The sequence below is a fragment of the Balaenoptera acutorostrata genome, chromosome 1, assembly GCF_949987535.1.
Source record: "Balaenoptera acutorostrata chromosome 1, mBalAcu1.1, whole genome shotgun sequence".
Lineage (NCBI taxonomy): Eukaryota > Metazoa > Chordata > Mammalia > Artiodactyla > Balaenopteridae > Balaenoptera > Balaenoptera acutorostrata.
Window position 1 is genome coordinate 28249692 of NC_080064.1, and position 24207 is coordinate 28273898.

At 48.7% G+C, this 24207-nt stretch overlaps 1 protein-coding gene across 1 annotated transcript in view; it reads right to left on the minus strand.

Moving 5' to 3' along the window:
- Positions 1–24207, minus strand: part of DLGAP3 (DLG associated protein 3) — a 61961-nt gene continuing 37754 nt past the window's right edge. Inside the window, exons 6-12 of the mRNA XM_057541612.1 lie at positions 21048–21261; positions 20459–20772; positions 19990–20075; positions 3028–3512; positions 1978–2069; positions 1597–1740; positions 1–875 (exon numbers count right to left, since the gene is read on the minus strand). Of these exons, the coding sequence (XP_057397595.1) occupies positions 657–875; positions 1597–1740; positions 1978–2069; positions 3028–3512; positions 19990–20075; positions 20459–20772; positions 21048–21261 (1554 nt within the window). The 3' untranslated portion in view covers positions 1–656. The remainder of the gene's footprint in view (positions 876–1596; positions 1741–1977; positions 2070–3027; positions 3513–19989; positions 20076–20458; positions 20773–21047; positions 21262–24207) is intronic.

A 24207-nucleotide genomic window follows, 5' to 3' on the forward strand; every position in this document is an offset into this window, starting at 1 on the left:
CAGCTGGCTCGAGTGCAGTTCTGCCGTTTTATTTTTCCTGGGATACTCAAGGGGATGTGGGAACAGCCACAGGTGTGGTGAGGGGAAGCCCCCATCTCCCCTCCCCAGCAGCTGGGAAAGGGGAGAGGCCCAGGCGCCCTGGTCCTGGGTTGGTCCAGCCACTGTGGTCCCTGGGCCCGGTGGGCTGAGGGCTGAGGGTAGAGCCCCTGGGAGGGTGGGGCGGGCTCCTAGGCGGGGTTCGGGATTCTTCATAAAAAGCCACGAAGCTTGATTCCCCACGAAGCCCAGCCCCGCGGGGTGGGGGGGACGCAGAGCCCAGATGGGGGACCCGGCCCGGCCTGGCCCGTGGTGTAAGTAATGGCAGAGATGGTGCCCGTGGGGAGGAGGTGGGGACGAAGCGTCGGACCTGGAAGGTGGGGGGTCCCGGTGGGAGCGCAGGGCGGAGAGGCACGGCCCCCAGCCCAGCCCGGGCGCCTTCGCGTGGGGTCGGGAAGGTAAAAAACCCACGAGACCGTGACGGGCAGGAAGGGCCGGGGCGTGCGGTGCCGGCGGGGCGGGCGCACGGGGCAGCCCGCGTTCACAGTGACCTCGACGCTGGGTGTACAGTACGGGTAGAAAACCGCGGGCCCGGGCCCGGGCTGGGCGGGCCGGGCCGGTCACAGCCTGGTCTGGGCCTCGGGGATGTAGATCTCGATGCTGTCGGCGCTCTCGGTGGCCGAGCTGTGGCGGAAGGAGGCGGCGCGCTTGGCCGCCAGGAGCCGCTTGCGAGCTTCCTGCCGCTGCCGGTCCACCGAGTCCAGGGAGCGCTCCTTCACCGGCACGCCCCGGCCCCGCGAGGGCTTCTTTGGTATCGGCGGAGGGACCTTCTTCTCCTCCTGCCGGCAGAGGGGGCGGCACTTAGTTTGGGGGCGGGTCCCACCCGACCTCCCAACCGGCGCCCCCGCGGCCCGGAACGGCCTCTGACTCGTGAGAGCGGTTCTTGAGAGCGTGTGACGGCCCCCGAAGCCCCAGGGGTGCTTGTTCTACCAAGGTCAAACCCACATTTTTCATTTTTTAAAGCGATGGACTCGAGCGCCCCCTGGTGGAGCCGTTTTCCACAACTCGCATCAGAGCGTTCGCTCCCGCCCGGGGAGTGGAGCCTTTCCCTCCTGGTCCAGAGGAGTGCAGTTCTCCCGACCCAGGCAAGGCAATGAGGGCTCACGTTCCAGGCTGCTGGGACCCATCACTGACAAGGTCTGGTGAGATGAGGGCTGAGGGGACCTTGAAGGTCCCCTCTGTGCCGAGGTCCAAGCTGAGGGCAGTCTGCCCTTCTGGAAGCTCTAGTTTGGCTCCCTCAAACGACAGCTGGTCCGAGGTGGCTGCAGCCACCAAAGGGTTCTTGCAGCTCAGGCAGTGATGAGCAGTGGGACCAAGCAGAGGGCAGTGACCAAGAGCAGGGTCGAAGAGGGTCACCATCACCTGTCCAGGACTACCTTTGCTGCCCAGGGTCTCTTCTCCTGCCTTCCTCTCCCCGCCCGCCCCCGCCCCCGCCCACACTCTCTGGGGAAGGGCATTTTCCAGGGTCTGGACTCTTGGTTTGAAGGGACCTCCCCCCACCTTAGGCTCCAGGAGTTTCCAGCTGTTGGCCTTGAGTTGCTGTAGCTCCAGGAACTTGAGGGTCACATCCTCGATAGAGAGCTGCAAGAGGTCCCAGAAACCCGCCAGGTCCTGGAAGGTGGGCACGGGGAACGCAGTGGGGTCCTGCAGTGGAGGGAGACAGAGGGGAGGCAGTCAGTCAACAGGGTCTGAGCCCCAGCTTGGACCAGAGAAAGCCCAACCCACCCTCATTGTCAGGAAGCTCAACCTGGGAGAGTGGGGCGGGGACTGGGAGGTAGGGAGACAAGACAAACACCTGGTCTCACTTCCAGGCATACACACACTCCAGTCCCCTACCAGGTACACACACCTGATAGGCTCTGTGCCACCATGGGCACTCACCATGCTTTGCTGACACAGCCGGAAGAACTGCTGAACCTTCTGGGACAGGAGAAGTTGTGTGCTGCCCACGGCACTGCGGATCTTCTCCAGGACTGGAGAGCAAAAGGAGATGGGGGGAGAGGAAAGATGCCTCTCCTTACCCAGCCTCCAGGAAGTCTGCCCTGCATGACTGACCCCTCTGTTATGTGGCACTGTCTAACCGTCTGTCTCCTCCGGCCCCCTCCCCATCCCATCCTCAAGGTCTTAACAAGCAGCTCCTATCCCACTTCACCAAGAAGACTGTCCCCCGAGACACGGATGTTTCTTCTTTCATACGATCTCACTTCTTGAGTGCTTATCCTCCTGTGTCCTCTTCCCTCCCATGTCACAGAACAGATGGAAACCAGTGCCAGCCTAGCCCAATAGCCCTAGCCAGGCCCTAGCTCCGTGACCGCTCATTGGCAGAACTTTGTCACTCATCAGTATATGACTCCTCGGCTCATTGAGAATTACCAAATAATGTCATGTGCGTGACTCTTGTCTTCTAGTCACTACCCCATCAACTTGGGGATCCTGCGGTTAAGACTGGGTCTCCGCTCAGACTGCACTTGCAGGGAAGGGCATGTCCTCCCTCATGCAGGGCCCTGTCTTCCTGGCTGACTCTCCTTCTCCTAGGCCTCAGACGTGAGCTGACACCGTGCACTGCCTCCCCCTCTGCCTGAAGTCCTGGCCTCACACCTGGATCAGACCTGGATTCCCACACCAGCCCAGATGGGAATAGGGTCCCCTCAGTCTCCATGGACTTGGGCTGGCAGCCATCTCCTAGAAGGCCCAGCCCTTTCACCCGGTCACTTTCCCAGTCCTAGCTCTGACCTCTGAAGCTGCTCCCTGCTTCCTTCCACGAGCTCCCAACATGCCCTACTACTGCCAATGGGAGCCACCAAGGTCTGGGGCCATCCGACCAAACTGTGAGAAAGGCACAGTCACGCCCGGCCAAAGGCCTCTCCTATCACATCGCGGTAGCGGCCACGGCCGCCGTGATGCCTCCGTGCCCGGGGTCCCCTCACTCACTCTCCTCCGGCAGCTCATAATCCTCCGCCTCGCGCTCCATCTGCTGGCACCAGTGCTCCAGCTTCTCCACCTCCGCCCTCAGCATCTTGATGAACCACTCGCCATCCCGTGGGCTGGGGGACGTGCGGCCTGAGTCGGGGAGGCTACGTGAGCCGCGCTCCATCCAGGAGTCACGGCGCCCGGACCCGGGGCCGGGGGTAGGGGCAGGGGCGGGGCCGGGCGACCCATCGGTGGCCGGCGGCTCATACGGCAGTGGGTAGCCCTCGCGGTAGGCCCACTGGCCCTGCGTGTGGACCGTGCGGAAGACTGAGTAGGTGGGGGCCCGGGGCCCGGGCTGGGGCTCAGAGGCGTGCCTCTGGAAGGAGCGTCCGAACTGCAGGGCCTTGTCTTCTGTGGCCACGGTGGCCAGGCCGGCCAGGCCCTCCAGCTCCAGGTCGGCCTGCACACCGGCTGTCACGCTGTTGGAGCGCTTGAACCTCGCCCGCCTGGTGAGAGAGCTGGCGGTTATCTCTGCCCCTGCCCCGTCTCATCCCAGCCCTCACCCGCACCCCAGGCCAAAAGGAAACCTACAAAGTGATGGACATTTATTCACGACCTTTAAATGTATCAGTCCTTGCCACGGGTTGGTACATAATATACCTAACTGTTGCACCGGTTCTGGACAGGGGTGATATTCAAAATATTTAACCACCTGTACTCCATGGGCAGAACAGATGCTGGTAGACACTAATCAGACGGACAAAGCCAAAGTGCTAGGGCATCACCCTGCAGAAGCTGGATTGTGGGCCAAAAGGGCGTGGGGAGGGTCCAGGGTGGTCGCTCTTGACCAATGAACACAGAATTATTTCAGCATTTTAACAAACAACGTGTCTTCGCTAGTTCATACCAGCTGTACGGGTATATCCTCAGTCCTATGGAGAGATGAATAAACTATAGCACAGAGAGGCCCACAGTCACCCAGCTGCAAAACAGTGGAGCCAAGATCTGGACCCAGGGCTGCGACGCTTCACAGCCCAAGAACTTCCCACCACACCAGCTGCTAGAACATCAGGAAGAACTGCCTTAGAGCAGCTGGGGGAGAAGGGGTGGGCTGCAGCTGGGAGGACTTCTCCTCTAGGGACCCCATGGCTCAGCACGGAGCCTGGCCAGACACAGTCATCCGGTGCCAGTGGAGCTGAATTAAGTTGTTGGCAGGAATGACACAGGGCCTGGAAATTTCTTGTCTTTGAGTTAATAACATGCAAATCTTATGCAAAACAGAATGTCAATTGACCTTGTTCTCCCCCTCCCCACTGAGTTCAGTCAGAGTGAGGGCTCTTTTCTATGAAGAAGTAAGTGCTCCCTGAGGGGCATGAGGCTGGGGTCAGATAATACTTAAAGAAGAGAGAGTCAGGAGATGTGAGGGTGGCAGGGAGAGGTGAACAGACGTTTGAGGTCTGGAAATTCAAGGACCATGAAACAAAAGCCCATGTGTCCTAAGCTACCTCCACCCTCAAATGGTCAGAAGAGAGAGGGATTTGGGGGGCCAGGTTTAGGTGCTCCTCCTGCTTCCCAGGAGACTCCCCCACCCCCAACTTTAGCCTTCCTCATGCTGCCTGGTCCTTCTCTCCCTGCCTGCCTTGCCTGCCTGCTTCCCTCCAGCTGGCGGGCTGCCTGCTGGGAGCCTGTTGCCATAGAAACCAGGCCCAGAAGGATGCTGCAGGACCCAGGAAAGAGAGATGCACTCATGTGCAGTCCCCAGCCAGCCCTCTGTCCCAACCCCCACCCAGAGAAAGAGAAAGCAGGAACACATCCGCATTGCCTCCCACGTGGTCTTCACCTTGGCACCTGCCCTGTCCTGCCCTGGTCGGGGCTTGCATCTCTCTTTCCTTGACTATTGGATCAACCTCCTTTCGGACACTGCTGCCTCCACTCAGAATAGCACAGAAGAAGAGCAGTGGACTGAGAGGCAGACCAGAGTTCTAACGCTGGCCTTGTTGCTATGTGCCTTTGGGAGGTCACTCACCCTCCACCTGGGCCTCCACCTGGGCCATCTAGACATTATATGATATATATGAATATATATTATATGTAAGCACTCACACATATATGCTATAAAATGACAGGAATGGACCAGTACCAATGCCAAGGTACCTCCTCTCTCTAAAATTATACTTTGCAGGTGGGGGATGAGTGAAATAGGTGAGGGAGATTAAAGAGGGACAAACTTCCAGCTACAAAATAAATAAGTCACAGGGATGAAATGTACAGCATGAGTAATACAGTCAGTAATATCGTAGTAACTTTATACGGTGACAGATGGTAACTAGACTTATCGTGGTGGTCACTGCATAATGTATAGAAATATTGAATTTGTGCACCTGACACTACATAGTGTTGTAGGTCAATTACACTTCAATAAGAAATAATAATAAAATAATTTTTTGAATAAAATAAAATGAAATTGTACCTTTTAAAAATTATACCTTGTAAAATTATATCTATGCATATTTTAAGATCTGGGGCCCAACATTCCCTCACCAATCCACCCAGCACTGGAGTAGTCTTTCTAAAGCTGACCTCTGCCCAACCCATTCCTCTGCTCAAAACCCTTCCATTGCTCCCCATTGCCAACAAGATAAAGCCCAGGCTTCCTGTGCTAGCATTTACTCTGGATGCAGTCCTCTCTGACCTCATCTCCCTTGAACCCTCCTTGCCCCCCAAGTAGATTATACTGGCCCTGACTTCAGCCTCTGCACGTGCTATTCCCCTGCCTGAAATGGCCTTCCTCCCCTTCACTGCCTGTCGGTTCCCTGCTCAAGCCCCCTCCTCTTCTGTGAGCCCCCTGACTGCCCAGAGGCCATCCTCGTACCATCCCTCCCTCAGCCGTCTTCTTGCATTTGGAGGCGGTCCCGCGGTTTGGTTACATTGCTGTTTCTGGTGAGAGTTTTGTATGTCTAACTGAACTGTCAGGGTGCCCTCTGGCTCCCTTTCAATATTTTTGTGCTTTGAGCTCCAGTTAGCCTCTGGCTCCTTCGGCGCTCCAGCAATTGCAAACCACACAGGTAAAGGTGGGGCTTGCCCCAATAAATACATTAGTGAAGATCTGCCTTCCCTATTTGCTTTTCTGTTACCCCCATGAAACGTGGAGCTGTCCTTTGTCATCACTGGGTCTGTGCCTTTCACTGTCCTCTGAGGGGTCCTGAGAAGATCACACTGTATCTTTTTTTTTTTCTGGCTGCGTTGGGTCTTCGTTGCTGTGCGTGGGCTTTCTCTAGTTGCAGCGAGCAGGGGCTACTCTTTGTTGCGGTGCGCGGTCTTCTCATTGCAGTGGCATCTCTTGTTGCGGAGCACGGGCTCTAGGCACGCAGGCTTCAGTAGTTGTGGCATGTGGGCTCAGTAGTTGTGGCTTGCGGGCTCTAGAGCACAGCCTCAGTAGTTGTGGTGCACAGGCTTAGTTGCTCCGTGGCATGTGGGATCTTCCCGGACCAGGGCTCGAACCTGTGTTCCCTGCATTGGCAGGCGGATTCTTAACCACTGCACCACGAGAGAAGCCCCACACTGTGTCTTGATGGAAATAGGCCACACAGTCTGGAACAGAAGCATGAATGCCCCAGTCTTCATGGTTCTCGAGTCAGTACCTCAAGTAGCTCTCTCACTGTGTCTACTTGAAGGAAGACCAAAGAAATTGAGGAGCTTATGGGATTATTGGAAACATAATCTTCACCAACACTTCCAGCCAGGAGCCAGAGATCTGCACAGCACAAGCAGGAATTGGTCATCTTTGTGCAAGTGGCATTTAAAACCAGCAGTGCGGGACAAGATCACCCAAGAAAAGAGAAATGGAACAAAGATGCAAAGCCCTTGGGAACAGAGACATTTCAGGGTCCAGTGGAGACAGCATAGCCCCAGGCATGTCTAAGCCAGAGAGGAAGAGGAGGAAAATCAAGAGCAAGTCACCTAAGGGCAGACAGGGGACCACAAAAGGATGAAATCCTCAAAAAAGGGTCTCAAGCAGGAATGAGCAGCCAACTGGAAAATGCAGCTAGTTGAGAATGAAAGGTGTCCATTGACTTGGCAATATGGAAGCCACTGGTGATCAGGGCAAGAGTCAGTTTGGTGGAGTATGGAGGCAGACGCAGATGGGAGGGGGTTGTCAGGAGGTGGAGAAAACTAGGCAAGACAACTCTTCCAAAGAGCTTGGTTGAGAAGGAAGGAAGAAAGAAGACAATGTACCTTTAAGGAAGGGATAATCCGGTTATTTGTCAATTGTATCTCAATAGAGCTGGAGGGGGAGAAAAAGGAGGGACATATGGATGGTTCTCACATGCCATATCCCCAAGGGGTAGGTAGAATAATGGCCACCCAAAAAAGTCTATGTCCTAATTCCCAGAACCTATGAATATGTTACCTTCCACAGCAAAAAGGACTTTGCGAAAATGATTACATCAAGGATCTTGAGACGAGATCCTGCACTATCCAGTTGTGTCCATTTTAATCAAAAGGGTCCTTATAAGTGAAAGAGGGAGGCAGGAAAGTCAGAATCAGAGAAGCAGATGGGACAATAGGATCAAGGTTGGAGGGATTGCCTGTGAGGACTCAACCCGCCACTGCTGGCTTTGAAGACAGAAATGGGCTACAAGCCAAGGAATGCGGACAGCCTCTATAAACTGGGAAAGGTGAAAAAATGGATGCTTTCCAGAGACTCCAAAAGGGGTCAGTCCTGCCAACATCTTGATTTTAGCCTAGTGAAACCCAGTTCAGACTTCCAACCTCTAGAAATGTAAGATAATAAATATGGATTATTGGATGCCACTAAATTAGTGGCTATAATACTGTGCTGTAATAATACAGCAGCCATAGGTAACGAATACAACCTGTAAAGAGAAGCCAATTCAAGCTAGAGAAGAGAGAGGCAGTAATCCAAGGACCAGATAGGAGGGGAATGAATAATAACCACTTTACATGAATCAATATGCTCAATCCTCACATTAGTGTCACCCCTACTCACAGACGAGAAAACTAAGGCTTAGAGAACCTAAGTGACTTCCCAAGACCAGACACTTATTAATATAGGGCAGTCTGTCTGCAGAGGCCAGCTCTTAAACCATTACACTCCACTGCCTTCCTAGGACTGAGGGAGAGGAGCAGCTTTAACCAGAGGGCCAGATGCCTCAACTCCTGAGGCAGGACTGCTGGAGGAGGCAAGGAAAGAGATGCCAGTTGGAGGATGGTCCGGAAGTGAAGAGAGGTCCGACCAATGACCTCAATCGTTACAACGAAGTAAGCACGGAGGTTGTCTGCTGGAGATTTGGGGGTGAGGAAGCTGGGGGAGGGAATGAGAATGAACAGTTTTAGGGGAGGTAGGCTAGCAGAGTGGTTAAGCATGTATGCTCTGGAGCCAGAATGTCCGGGTCCAAAATCCAGCTCTATGGCTCGTGCCTCAGTTTCTTCATCTATAAATGAGAATGATAATAGTACCTACTCACAGGATTGTTATGAGATAATGTATCTAAGAAACTTAGAACAGCACGTGGCCTGCCCATTGCAAGTGTTAGCTATTACGTGGTGAGGCAGGAAGGTTTGCAGCTCACACTGAAAAAAAAGGGAGGTGGACAAATAAAATAATGGGAGTGTAGCACTGAGAACCCAGCCAGACCATTGTAGTTATTGATTATTATGATTGCTGTTGATCATTTCCATCTGTTCTCCCACAGCACTCTGAATAAAACCTTTTTTATACTCCATATCACATTGTATTGTAGTTAGTTACATATTTACATATCTGTCTCCCTTACTAAATTGGGCAGTTCCTCAAATAAACGTTGGTTGAGTGTTTGGTTGGTTCGTTGGAAGGAAGGATGGTAGAGACTACGAATCATCCCCCAACATCCATTCTCCTTTCCTCCGTAGTAATAGAATCCCACAATTTTAAGCTAGACACATGGCCCCTTCAAATAAAGATTCTTTTACCCATCTCCCTTGCAGCTAGGTGTAGCTATGTGGCTAAGTTCTAGCTTATAGGTTATAAGCAGAAGTAGTATGTGCAACTTTCAGAAAATGTCCTTAAAAGGAGAGGGCATGCCCTTCTTTGTTCCCTTCTCCTCCCTGCTGACCATAATGTAGACATGATGGCTGGACCTCAAGCAGCCATTCTGGGACATGAGATGGAAGCCACGTGCTGAGGATGGAGGAGCAATAAGATAGAAGGAGCCTGGGTCTGACACTGCAGAGCACCTACCAGCCCTCAACTGACTCTCTGGACTTCTAAGCAAGAGAGAAATAAACTTCTATCATGTTTGAGTCACTGTCATTTGGGGGTTTTCTGTAACTCACAGCCAAACCTAATCCTAACTCTAACTGATCCATTTTCAGGGTAGTGAAGTCCAAGGCTTATGTCCCTATTTAGTTTTGGATTTGGCAGTATTTGCTGCAGTCTTCACCAATCGCTGCAAACACAGGATAGAAACTGGCTTCAGTTATGAATCATCACTAATTTGTAACAATGCCTTTCACAATATTTTCTCCCCAAGCCTTTTAACAAGGTTGAGGAGGCCTCCTCCCCTCAAGTCCTTTAGGGCGACAATGCTCACATTCCTGGTGATTCTGGAAGTTATCATGGTTACTTCTGGGAGATGTTTCTCCTGTGATTCTCTAAGGGATAACACAACAGGCTCTGGGAAGAAACTGGCTTATCCCAAGAGACATACTGTCCAGGGAATGCTCAACATCCAGGAGTTGTCAAGAAGTTTTGCCAGGAGTATTTGGCAGCAGGCTGGCGGGGGTGGGAGGGAGAATGGGCGTGGACATTTCAGCAAGGCTCAGCCATTGTAGCAGCTCCCTCTCTGAGAAAGCATCTAAGAGCTTAAACATATAATCAATCAGGAATCCCCAAGTCCACCACCCCAGGCTAGGGGCTGTGACAGTGATGCCGAGGTGGGGCTAGGGTGGGAGATTGAGGAACAGTCGTGACCGTCCTGGAGTTGATGCTGAGGAATAGAGGCCGTGTCCACACCCCAGGCTTGTGGTCAGTCAGCGACTCATTGCTTTTGCAGGACTGCTCTTGGAATATAACTTCATGAGGATGGAAGCTTCCTGTTCTTTCTGCACATTCCCTTCCCAAGGTCCCAAAGCCAGAAATGATCATGAAGCTGAGGAAGGGGTGGACTTCCAACACAGAGTTCTCCAGGTAGCCCTGGTTGGGCACAAGGGGATCTAAGTAGGGTTGTCAGATAAAATACAGGACTCCCAGTTAAATTTTAATTTCAAATAAATAACAGATAATTTTTTTAGTATAAGTATGTCTCAAGTACTGTTTGGGAAGTACTTATACTAAAAATAATTCATTGTTCATCTGATAGTCAAATTTAATTGGGTGGTATGGTGTTTTTACTTGTTTACTTCCTTTTGTTTTTGCTAAATCTGGAATTTAAGATAAGATCTTAGTGGCAGGGATCTAGAAGTGGAAGCTACAAGGGGATCCCATGATTAGAGAGAGAGGCAAAAATCACATGGTTTTGATGTTCTCAAAAGGCCTTAGGAACAGACTTCTAATATCCAGCAATGACATTTGATGCATTCTTTTATCATGGCCCAGAGTGTGCTGGGTCTGGGAAGACAGGTGCTGTAGGATGCCCTGAGATGGGGGTGGTAACTGTTCCTTAATTATGCTCCCTCCCACCACAGGGTCTTGGCACCTGCTGGGCCTTCTGCCTGGAACACTCAGCTCCCACTTTCGCTTTGTTAATTTTTGTTCATCCTTCAGATCTCCACTCAAATGTCACATTCTCAGGAAATCCAGGCCTGACCCCTCTGACTGGGTCAAAGGCCCCTATTACACACCCTCATAGTGTACATACCTCTCCTTTGTGGCTCCTGCTCAGCTGTACTTCTGCATCACTTGGGAGGTTCTTAGATTAACATGGCAGCAAGCTTCACGGGCCAGGGGCTGTGTCTGGCTCTGCTCACCTTTGTATCTTTGGTGCCCAGCACAGTACTTTACAGATAACAGGGGTATAATAAATGTCTGTGGACAGATGAATCTTAGGTGGAGGTGGGGTGGAGATGGAACGGAAGGGGCACCAACCCCAACCCCTGTCTATTTCTAAGCCAAGTCACCACTGATGATGAGCAAGAGAAAGGACCCACAGACAACTCCCAGGTATAAAGGGCTATAAATCTGCACTCCTCACCCAAGAGGTTAGCAGGGAACACCTGAAAGGCAGAAAAGGAGAAACTTTTCCTCCCCAGCAATTTTGTAAACCAAAGTATAGAAAGAGAGAGAGAAATACTGGGACCAGTGAGACAGAAGCAAGGACAAGAGAGTCCAAGAAAATGGGGTGGCAGTGGGTGGGGGGCTAGGCCTGGATGTGTGCCTAGAAGGGCTGCTGGTATTCGTGGCTCACTTTTATGCACCAGCTGGGGCATGGTGTGCGGTAAGTCAGACTTAAAGTGCCAGGGACATAAGGGAGAGAAAGGACGGTGCAGGTGTGTAACTAAGGATGCCTTCAGCAGACAAGCAAGGGAGCCTGGCCAGAAAGACGCGCCAGATTTCTTCTCTCCCCACCTGTCACCCCCTCTGGATTCCCAGTGTGATCAACTGTCCCGAGCAATTCAGTTCTTTAGACATTTATCCATAAACTTTCTCCCCTCCCCTGCCCACCCCTCCAAACCTCCCCAAGCACCTACACAAGAGCAACGAAGACCTCATTCTCTGCCTGTCCCCACCCTTCCTTGACTTCACTCCAAATGCTTCCAAAATTGGTCCCACTTCTCTCTGTAACTGCTGCTGACGACTGATCAATGTAGTGGACTGAACTAACTTAGGAAGTTCCCCCCACCCCACCCCCATACATATAGAAATGCTGGATCAAATAAAGCCCAAAAGATGGTTTTGCTACAATGCCAAGCTTGAAAGCAGGAAAGAGACATCTTCAGGTATCAGAAACAAAAAGGAAATTCAAAACCTTAGTGGTGAAAGGGAACCTAAGCCAAGTGAGCCACAGGAATGTGGGCCAGACATATGCTAGAGGCTAGATGGTAATGCCCAGGGAGGATTAAAGGAAATACCCCAAGCCTGTGCATCCTGGGGACCTGGAAGGAGACCCCATGCATAAAGCCAGCAGCCAAAAATAAAGGTTGTTTCATTTACAAACGTGGACTAGAAAACTCATGTCATGATTCAGGTATGTGGCCTGGAAGTAGGATGCTGAGAAATCAGAATATTAAGGCTGCTCTGGTTGTGGGTATGGGGTTTGAATGAGTAGTACCAGTGAAATACAGAAACCTCAAGCTGAGATATTAACTCTAAAACTGGTCCCAAGCTCAAGCAATACTTGAGCATAAAGGAAATTGAACCCAGGAGGAAGCAGTGGGCAGTAACAAGCAATAGTGAACACATAAATTGTTAAAACATGTTTGTAAATCCAAACTATTAAACCATAAAAGATATAACAACAACAGATTTTTTTAAAGGGTTTTAAAGGCAGGGTTTTTTAAAGAGGTATAATCAAAATACTAGATAAATATAACATGGAATGGGAGAAAATATTTGCAAAAGAAGCAACTGACAGAGGATTAATCTCCAAAATTTACAAGCAGCTCATGCAGCTCAATAGCAAAAACACAAACAACCCAATCCAAAAATGGGCAGAAGACCTAAACAGACATTTCTCCAAAGAAGATATACAGATTGCCAACAAATACATGAAAGAATGCTCAACATCACTAATCATTAGAGAAATGCAAATCAAAACTACAATGAGGTATCACCTCACACCGGTCAGAATGGCCATCATCAAAAAATCTACAAACAATAAATGCTGGAGAGGGTGTGGAGAAAAGGGAACCCTCTGGCACTGTTGGTGGGAATGTAAATTGATACAGCCACTATGGAGAACAATATGGAGGTTCCTTAAAAAACTAAAAATAGAACTACCATACAACCCAGCAATCCCACTACTGGGCATATACCCTGAGAAAACCATAATTCAAAAAGAGTGATGTACCACAAGGTTCATTGCAGCTCTATTTACAACAGCCAGGACATGGAAGCAACCTGTGTCCATCGACAGATGAATGGATAAAGAAGATGTGGCACATATATACAATGGAATATTACTCAGCCATAAAAAGAAACAAAATTGAGTTATTTGTAGTGCGATGGATGGACCTAGAGTCTGTCATACAGAGTGAAGTAAGTCAGAAAGAGAAAAACAAATACCGTACGCTAACACATATATATGGAATCTTAAAAAAAAACCAATGGTTCTGAAGAACCTAGGGGCAAGATAGGAAAAGACTCAGACGTAGAGAATGGACTTGAGGACAGGGGGAGTGGGAAGGGTAAGCTGGGATGAAGTGAGAGAGTGGCATGGACATATATACACTACCAAATGTAAAATAGATAGCTAGGGGGAAGCAGCCACATAGCACAGGGAGATCAGCTCGGTGCTTTGTGACCACCTAGAGGGGTGGGATAGGGAGGGTGGGAGGGAGACGCAAGAGGGAGGGGATATGGGGATGTATGTATACATATAGCTGATTCACTTTATTATACAGCAGAAACTAACACAACATTGTAAAGCAATTATACTCCAATAAAGATGTTAAAAAAAAAAAAAAGGGCTGACTCAGGGCTGGAAGGCATGGGAACCACTGGCTCTGCCCTGAAGGAGGAGGAAGCTGCCTGTTACCAGACAAACCTGATGGCTTTCACACCTTGATGGCCCTTGAGATTGCTTTGTAGAATCACTCTTTTTTTTTAACCAATAAAGGAAGAATTTAAAAAATATATATATATATAAAACATGGAAGGGCTTCCCTAGTGGCGCAGTGGTTGAGAATCTGCCTGCCAGTGCAGGGGACACGGGTTCGAGCCCTGGTCTGGGAAGATCCCACATGCCGCAGCGCAGCTGGGCCCGTGAGCCAGAACTGCTGAGCCTGCGCGTCTGGAGCCTGTGCTCCGCAACAGGAGAGGCCGCGACGGTGAGAGGCCCGCGCACCGCGATAAGGAGTGGCCCCCACTCGCCGCAACTAGAGAAAGCCCTCACACAGAAACGAAGACCCAACACAGCCAAAAATAAATAAATAATTAAAAAAAAAAAAAACATGGAAAATGGAAGGAGGGAGTTAAGAAGGAAATTAAAGTGTTCCAAGGTTCTTGTTTTGCGCCTATTTCAGGATAGAAATACTAACTAATTTTAGACTTTATCAGAGACATATGAAATTAAGTATATTTGTTTAAAATTTGAGGGAAATCACTACTAAAACGTAAACTTCCAAACCAGTGGAGGGATGGAGGGAACAAGAGAAATAAAGTCACCTTGATTGGTTCAATAGAGGGCAGAAAAGTAGGGGAGGAGGAAAGCAAAGAAAAAGCATGTCCAGTTGAAAATTTTTAAAGAGATGATAGAAATAAGGCCAAATAAATCAGTAATCAAAAAATATATGAATGGATTAAATAGGTCTACTTAACTCTAGCTCCATACTGCTTACAAGCAACATATCTAAAACATAAGGCTATGGAAGGCTGAGAGACAAAGGATGGAAGAAGATATAATGGAAAATTAATCAAAAGAAAGCAGACATAGCAATAAAATCAGGCAAAATCAACTTCAAGGCAAAAACCAATAGTAAGGATGAAAAGCATCCTATTTAATGATAAAAGGGCCAACCCACCAAGAAGATACAATAATCATAAGCCTGAATACTAAATAGCATTCTCTCAAATTAAGAAAAAATGAATAAAATTCCCAGGGAAAATGACACATTCACAATCATGGTGAGACATTTTTAAAACACCTCACTCAGAACTGTTAGATCAGACATCCAAAAAAAATCAAAGATAAACATTTGAAAAATGCAATTTATAAGTGTGACCATATATATGCTATATGTGTACATGATGAAGGAAGCCTTGACAAATTCTAAGGAATAAATATCATACAGAATGCATTCTACGACCACAATGTAGCAAATCTAGAAATCAAAAGTGAAAAGGAGCCCCTCAAACAAAAAAATACACTTGGAAACTAAAAAAACTAAAAAAATAAAAAATTCTTCTAAATAATTTACAAGTTAAAAAGGAATTTTTGATGAACTTCCTAAAGGAAGTTAGTTACAAACTATTTAGAACTGAACGATGAAAACACTGCATCCCAAAACTTATGAGATGCAGATACAGCAGTATAGTTAGAAGGGAATTTATAGCCTTAAAAACACGTTAGAAAATAAGAAATAGTGTTCAAGAGGCTGAAAAAAATCAAACATGGCAGAAGAAAGAAAATAACAGTGAAGTAGTAGAAGAAAGGAAATATTAAAGATAAAAGAGAAACAATAGAGATGTTCACCCAAACCAAAAGCTAGTTTTTTAAGACTAATAAAATATAATTTTAAAAATATATTAAAATGATAAAATATACAAACCTTGAGCAAAATGAATCAAAAAAGAAAGGTAGGGGCTTCCCTGGTGGCGCAGTGGTTGAGAATCTGCCTGCCAATGCAGGGGACACGGGTTCGAGCCCTGGTCTGGGAGGATCCCACATGCCACGGAGCGACTGGGCCCATGAGCCACAATTGCTGAGCCTGCGCGTCTGGAGCCCGTGCTCCGCAACAAGAGAGGCCGCGATAGTGAGAGGCCCGTGCACCGCGATGAAGAGTGGCCCCCGCTTGCCGCAACTAGAGAAAGCCCTTGCGCAGAAACGAAGACCCAACACTGCCATAAATAAATAAATAAAATTAAAAAAAAAAAAAAAAGAAAGGTAGGGTATAAGCATGTGGTATTAGGAATAAAAAGGGGGTCATAACCTATAAATATAATAAAAATGTGTAAAATTATAATACCATGAGAAAGAATATTTGTACCAAAAATTTTGAAAACTGTCTATTTTTGTTAAATGGTCCATCTTTTAGAAAAATATAAATCATTAAAATTGACTGAAGAAGAAAAATAAAACCATAATAGATCAATAACCATGAAAGAAACTGAAGCTGTAGTTCAAAAAGTTTCTCTTATCCCAAAAAGGCCCAGATAGTTTTATAGGCAACCTTTACCAAACCTTTAAGGAATAGATAATTCCTACTTTACACAAATCGTTTCAAAGGACAGAAACAGAGAGAATGCTACCAAACTCATTTTAGGAGTTTAGCATAACCTTAATGCCTGAACTGAATAACAACAATACAAACAAAATTGTAGGCAGATATCACTTATGAACATAAATATAAAAATCTTAAATAAAATAATAGCTATTCAAAAATCCAGCAACCTATATGAAAATAATACAGCAAGACTGTGACAAAAACTGTTAGAGTTCCATTTCCCATTCTTCTCTTTGTGTTTAGCATAAGAACCCTGATTTTCAGCTCTGCTCATTGCACATTGCTTCCCAATAAGAGACTATTCCACAGCACCTCCCTTGCAGCTAGATGCCACCATGGGATGAGTTTTTAGCCAGTATGATGTGGGAAAGTGTTGTGTGTAACTTTCAGGAAATCTTATTTTTCTTTTTTTCTTTTTTTTTTTTTTTTTTTTGGCCTCACCATGCAGCTTGCGGGATCTTAGTTCCCCGGCCAGGGATTGAACCCGGGGCCACGGCAGTGAAAGTGCCGAGTCCTAGACCACTTGACTGCCAGGGAATTCCCGCAGGAAGTCTTTTTAAAAGGAAGGACTGCATCCTTCTCCTCTCTTTCTCCTTGGTACTGCTCAGAATGCAGACAGGATGGCTGGGCTTGAGCACCAGCTCCTTGGTTATGAGTGATATACAAAGGGTAGAAGATCAGCAAGACAGGAGGAGCCTGGGGTCCTGACACTAACCTTCTACATCCAGCCTTTTTCTTTTTTTTTTTTGGTGAGAGAGAAATATACTGAAGACACTATTGAGACCCTGTTACAGCCAAACTTAATCCAAACTGATAATGGGATCAAGTGGGGTTTATCCCAGGAATGAAAGAATGGGTCAACATGGAAAATCTATTAATATAATTCACCACATTACAGATGAAAGTATTAAATCTATGATCATCTAGGTAGATTCTGGAAAAGCACTCAATAAAATTCCACTCTCATTTTTTATTAAAAAATAAAAATTAAAAGCTCTTAGCCAACTAGGACTAGAAGGGAATTTCCTTAACCTGATCAATAGTATCCATCAAAATCTGTAGCAAACATCATCACACTTATAAGTGGGCCTTAGAAGATATTCACTAATGTCAGGAAGGACATAAGAGTGCTACACTCAACAGTAAACTAGAAGTCCTCTTCAATGCACTATTACAAGGGAAATAAATTTTAAAAAATACAGATTTAAAAAATATCCTCGGGCTTCCCTGGTGGCGCAGTGGTTGGGAGTCTGCCTGCCAATGCAGGGGACACGGGTTCGCGCCCTGGTCTGGGAGGATCCCACATGCCACGGAGCAACTAAGCCCGTGAGCCACAACTACTGAGCCTGTGCGTCTGGAGCCTGTGCTTCGCAACAAGAGAGGCCGCGATAGTGAGAGGCCCGCGCACCGCGATGAAGAGTGGCCCCCGCTTGCCACAACTAGAGAAAGCCCTCGCACAGACACGAAGACCCAACATAGCAATCAATCAATCAATCAATCAATCAATAAAATCTTAAAAAAAAAAAAAAATATCCTCATTTGCAGAAAATATAACTGACTATACAGAAAACCCATCGTGATTTTCAGACAAACTTTGGGTCCTAATAAGAGAGAGCAGCAAGGTTGCTGAATACAAAATCAACATATAAAACTTAATAGTGTTCCCAGACACTGGTACTGCCCAACAGGAAAAAAAAAAAAAGAAATCCCCAACATAAGATTGTCCATAATGCCTTTCTTCTGGATCATGAAAAAATCCTGCTTCCTAGCCTCCCCATACCCACCATTACTTCCCTGAAATTCCTTCTCCACTCAGCAGCTAGTGATCTTTTGTAAACATAAATTAGATCATACCACACTCCTTCTTTAACCTTTTAAGGGCTACTCATTAGTTAGAATTAAATTCCAGTTCTTTATCATGCCCATACTGTACATGACCTGGCCCCCACCTATTCTCCAGTCTACTCCCTCACCACTGTCCTGTCCTGTTCCACACCAGCCATGTGAATCTTCTTTCAGTTCCCAATGCATGTCAAACTCTTTCCTGCCCCAGTGTCTTCACATATGCTATTCCCTCTTCCTGGAATGCTTCCTCCCCCGACCATCATCTGAGTGTTCCTAGTCAACCCTCAAGTCTCAGCTTAAATGTCACCTGCTTAACCTAAATAAAGTCCCTTCTCTCTTAGCGCCTGCTTTTTTCTTTCATATTCCCCAAAATTGTAATAATATCACATTACCTATTATACCACAGTGTGTAATCATATTTTTACTCATGGGTTGTTTATTCATTGCCTTGATTCCCTTCCAGGCCATAACTTCTACGAGGGTAAGAGTCATGTCTTCCACATTTCCCTGAGCATTTAACAGGCGCTGTCATATAACAGATGCTTAATAAGTATTTTCTGAATGAATCAATCCACAAATGAATGACAGAGGTTGCTGATATAGTCTGAGTCTCAGTATGATGCCTGCTTCACTCTTCCCAGGATTCAGGCTTGTTAGGAGGAATGGGGGGACCCCCAGGGGTCTATATGGATGAGGGACCAAGAAGCCTCAGGAGGGAGCAAATGGGGGCACATGGGCTTGGTTTCCGGTCCACGGGACAGCATTAGAGTTGGGGGCAGTGTTCTGAACACAGAGCTGCACCCAGCCATGACTCCTACCCCACCTCTCAATAACTCAAGTCATAGACTTGCAGAATTGGCTTTACCGTAAAGTGCTACTTTTCTGTGATCTTTGTGGAATATTAAGAATTTGGAGGACGGTAGCTTTCAGTACTAATGGGGGCAACAAGGGCGCCTTTTTGCCACCCTCGATGGAGGCATTTACAGCTTCAGGAGCATATGGAGCTGCAGGGAGCTAGTGTGAGAGCAGAGAAAAGTGATGAATCCCCACAGGAACCCCAAGAAGTCTTGATCAGACACACACACACACACAAGATGCTCCCACGGGTTCCCAGAAATAGTTGGGGGAATTTAGGGAAGGTCTAAAACCCAACAATGGCAACCGGGAACAGAGCTGTGAGGGACTGCTACTGGCACTCTAGTTTTATTCCTTCAAGGGGTGTGGCCTGGGCAACACAGATTACCACGAAACTCTTACCACCAGCCCCAGGCAGGTTCCCAGACACCACACTTAGGGCCACTGGGCTGGGAGCACTGCAGCCCAGAGGGCAGATGGGCCACTATGACACTGCCACATGGCCATTAGAGAAAGCATCTTCCCATAGGAAGCCAACAACAGAGGAATTCCTCCCAGTATTCCCTCCAGAGCTCTCAGTGCTAATTTTTCAGTTCGAAATTAAGGAAACAATGTTTCTGAGGCCACCTAATGCCAGAATAGTGGCTGTTGATTTCTCTGGTACACCAAAGACTCAGGCATATAATAGGTACCCCCAACTGGTTAAATGCTCGTGTGAGCCGAGTGGGGAGGAGTATTATATCTTCCAGGGGCCCCTGAGAGGCAGTCTTCATGTTTATTTGTTTCTTTTTGAGTTCACATACTTGTACACCACGGGAAGTAACGAGGGACTGGAAAAATCCTGTTATCCCCTATAAAGGACAATTGCTAGAGGCCTGCTTTGCACCTACCTGCTACTTCTCCCTACTACCCCGTTCCCAGGACCACTGTATTCTCCTGTCCACCTCACAGCACCTGGGACAGGTACGGGTACAAGGAGAATTCACTTTAGACTGCGTTGGTGACATCTCCGTGGAGAGCCTCTGTGGCTTCTCTGACACCTCCCCATTCAAAGGGCTTGTCCTCAGGACCAGGAAGAGAGGGTGTGCAGGGAGCCCAGGCCAGTGAGGTCGTTATGCATCCCTCTCTCCTCTTCTCCACCCCACCCCCAGCAAAGCCTGAGATATCCCCACTCGGACCCACCTCTTGTCTTCTTCCACCTGTACACCGATGGAGTGGAACTCTCTTCGACTCCTGTTCTCCGTGTCCGAGTCTGAGATAGTCTCCACCTGGTGGCAGGATTGGGAAGTCAGTGGCCAGGGCGAGACCGAGGGACGCAAGCCCTTCCCAGGGAGAAGGGGAAGCGATGCCTGAGCCCCAAGCCAGCTGGCCGATCCTGAAAAGACCATCTGCCTGAACAAGACGAGAGACCCAGGAGGTCAGATGCATCAGGGTGCCAACCTCTGGGCACCGCTCTCCGCTCGCCAGGGGTGATGGTGCCAGGATGAGGGACAAGGATGTGGGCTGGGGCTGTTTGGATCAGCCCCGTCGATGACCAAGCTAAGAGCAAGCGAGGAAAAGGTCTGTGTATCCGGAAGGCCCCACTGACCCCCTCAATCCATCCTCAACCGGACAGGGCCTGAACTTTCCTCGGCGCCTCCTCCTTCCATACCTGCACCCCGATGGACGGCCGCCACTTCCGCTGCCGCGCCAGGCTCCGCAGCTCCTCCCTGCCTGGAATGGTCTTGATGATGAGTGTAGGGGGCTTGGGGCTGGCCCGGGGTGGCACCGGCGCCAACTCCAGGGTGCGCGCGCCCATGGCCGGGCCGTCCAGCCCGTCTGCGGAGCTGCAGCGCCGGGCGGGGCCCTCTGCCGCGGTGAAGCTCTCATGGGCGGAGTCGGTGCTGCTCTGGGCGGTGATGGAGATGCGGGGCGGGGCCTGGCTTCCCGGTGGGATGGGGGGCGGGGCCTTTCTGAAGTTGAAGGCTGTGGCCAGGGAACGGAAAGACACATAGGGTGAGAAACACGTCCTGGCAGGTGTCTGCCACTCCCCACACCCACGCGGTACCACAGGACCCAGCAGCCACGCGTACTCCACGTGCTGCTACGTACAGAACCACGGATCCTCCTCCCCATCATCCGACCCAGAGAGGCAAGCGATCTGCCCAAGGTCACACAGCAGAGCCGTGACCAGGGCCAGAGCCGGACCCAGATCGCTCTCCAACCTAGGGCCGGGCCAGGGACAGAGGGGGCGTACTCACAGGAGCCGGGCCTCCCTGAGACAGAGGCAGGGGTAGCAAGGAGGGGCAGGCAGTCATCGTCTTGAGAGCAGCCGGCCTGGATGGCCCGGAGGTAGCTGTGGCTCCGCATGCGGAAACAGCCGGGCAGGTCCAGGGCGTCCACGGCCTGGGACTCCAGCTCCCCAAACACGGACCCGCACACCGCCTCCAACTGCTGGTTCAGCTCCTCGCTGAGCTGGGTACAGGGGCCAGAAGGACAGTTACCGTGGTGCTGAGATGGGATGGGGGCGTCTCTGAGGCACTTCGCCTTAGGAATATATCTAGTTCTGCAGAAGCTGTGTCTCTGTGTGACTCTTAACGCCTTTGGACTAAAAGAAACCCTCACCCCCTGCAAAGAAAGACGGAGGCACCTCTGCCCTGTGCTGCTCGCCAGGCCTCGTTAGGGACCAGCCTTGGGGTCTAATCGTTCCTCTGAATACTCCTCCCTCGACCCCACCTATGCTTCTCCCAGACGTCTAGCTCGGGTGCCTCCAGACCACCCCATCTTCCTCTCCACCTGTCCCAGCCCTTCACGTTTCTCTCACCTGACCCTGGGGGGAGAGGACCAGAGAGCTGACAGTCACCCTCCTGCCAAGTACGGGGGTGGGGTACTGTAGGGAAGGACAACTTTTATTTTATTATTTATGACCAACTGCATTACAAAAATGATGGAAAGCAACCTATAGAGGTAAAATCATGTGGCAGGAAGGAAATTAATGGGTACATAACGGAGCAAAAATTATCATCCTTCAAGTGTTCCAAGCCCTCCCCCACCCTCTGCCCACTAACTAGGGTTCTGGTTCAGCCTGCCGGTTCCTTCCCTGCCCTCATCCTCTGAGGAAAGTTCAGCCACTGCTGATTGAGGTTCCTGGTTTCGGTTTTGATATTTTGTGATGCAGAATCCATGGTGTTAAAAAAAAAAATTGAAGCAACTAAGAAAAAGCAAAAGAAAAATTTTGTTCATGGAACCATGTCACATAACACTGCACTAAGACTAAATACACCAGCGGCGGCAGCGTCATTTGCTTTACATGAGAAAACTGACACAAAGAAAATATAAAGGTAGGGAAGAGGGTGGTTCAGTGGTAAGCTCAACACCCAGAGCACAGGATGCTTGCACATTTGACCCTGAGCTTCAGAGCACCCATAGCTTCAAGGAGTATAGCTTCTGGGTTGCCCACATGGCCTATGTTGTGAGACCCAGCTGGACTCAAGTGCTGGCTCTGCTACTTCCTAGCGGTGTGGCCTGGGAATGTTATTCAACGTTTTGGGCCTCGGTTTAATCACCTGTCAAATGGGAATGATAATGGTATCATCTTCATAGGGCTATTTAGGAGACTCAAAGAAAAACATGGGAGGCACTTGGTGCAGGTAAGCCCTCAATCAGTGCCACGGGATGGTCTCAGGGCCTACCTGGTAGACACAGGCCACCACGCATGACAGTCACACTATTCTTGTCACTGAGAAATTCCCCCATGGGTGACTATGTAGAGGCCACTGGATGACGTCACGGACAAGGTCCTCAGTAGCATCCGCATGGTGAATGCGACAGCAAGTATCCCATGGCTGCATCTTGTGACCTCCCAGGAAAGATTCATGGCATCATATTTATGTACAGTCAACAGAGAAAGGAGCTTGACCCATGTGTAAATTGCAGCTCAGTGTTTCCAAACTCGGCTCCCAAAGCGTATATGACATTATATCACTAGTCTACCTCAAATTGAGCAGGAATTTCCATCCTATTCTACAGATAGGCAAACTAAGGCTCAGAGAGGGCAGATGAATTATCCAAAGATGCCCAGCATGTAAGTGAGAAAACTAAAGTGCCCAGTTTCCTGTCTCTCCTGCCAGGCTGACTGAGCATCAGAATGTCCTGGAGAGCTTGTTAAACCTATATTAACTCAGGCCCCACCCTAAGGATCTGAACCCAGGGTTCTCTAACTATAAGCCTCTCTTCACCTTGGCTGCTTTGAAGGTCAGAGCCAAATTTGCTGGAGATTCAGTGATTCCAACATGGGTCCAGTAATTAAAAAGAAAGACTGTCTGCAGTTTTTTCTTCTGAGCAAGTGTACAGGCCATGGACAAATCAATCCAAGATCCTGTAGAAGTGAAGTTCTCCCATGTTTGTCTGGCATAACCCACACTCCTGTGGCACCTGTGACTTTCACGACTCCTTGTGAGTCTACCTCTCATTTTCCTATCTCCTGACCTCTGGGGTACCAAGCACCAGTGGTACCTGAAGCTCAGGAGCTGATCTAACTCTTGCTATTTCTAGGCCGGGCTCAAGATACTCCCCAACTAGAACCAATCCAGCCCAGAGGGTCCCTCTGAAGCACAAGAAAGCTTATCTAACCCTAGCAGAGAGCATTTCGGTCTCAAGTCTGGACACCAAGGATGGAAGGAATCTCACTCTGTGGCTTATATGTGTATCTCCAGCTCTCTTCTCTGTGTAAAGCACTAGGCATAACATCTGGCATATAGCAGGTGCTCAGTAAACATTAACTACTATTATTAGTAGCAAGCAGTTCTTAAATCACAGTGACAATACCTCTCAAAGGCCTGTCTTTCCCAAGGGTTCTCAAGCTCTTGAAATCTCCACCATATGCTAGTCCCATGACCAATTCTATCCAAGGCAGACAGAAGGAGGGTGAGAAACTCTCTGGGGCTACACATATTCCATCTCTCCTAGCCAAGAGGAGCTTCTGGCATTCCAATAAGGGACCAGGACCTAAGGGAAACGCAGACTTTTATAGACTCTCAGAGGAATACTGCATCTGAGCTGATCTTTACTGTATTACAAGTATGAAATTGTGACACTGTGCTGTGAATTCTCCTATTTTCCCTACACTGCCTTCCACCCTGCTCCCCCCAACTCTCACTTTCAGGAGAGTCAAAGCCAAAGAATCCTCTTGGGAAATGAGAACCTTAGCCTTTCTGCAAACCAGACTCAGAATCAGTAAATATTTCCAAGAATGTGGGATATTTAAAAGAAAATACTTTGTTTGGGTCTAACTGAAAACTGTCTGTACTAGAGTTAGTGGGTCCAACTGGGGACAAGGCAACATCCTGTATACTTTACATATGTCATTTGGTTTAGATAACCTTGGAAAACCCTCCCATTTTAAAACATTCTGAAACACTT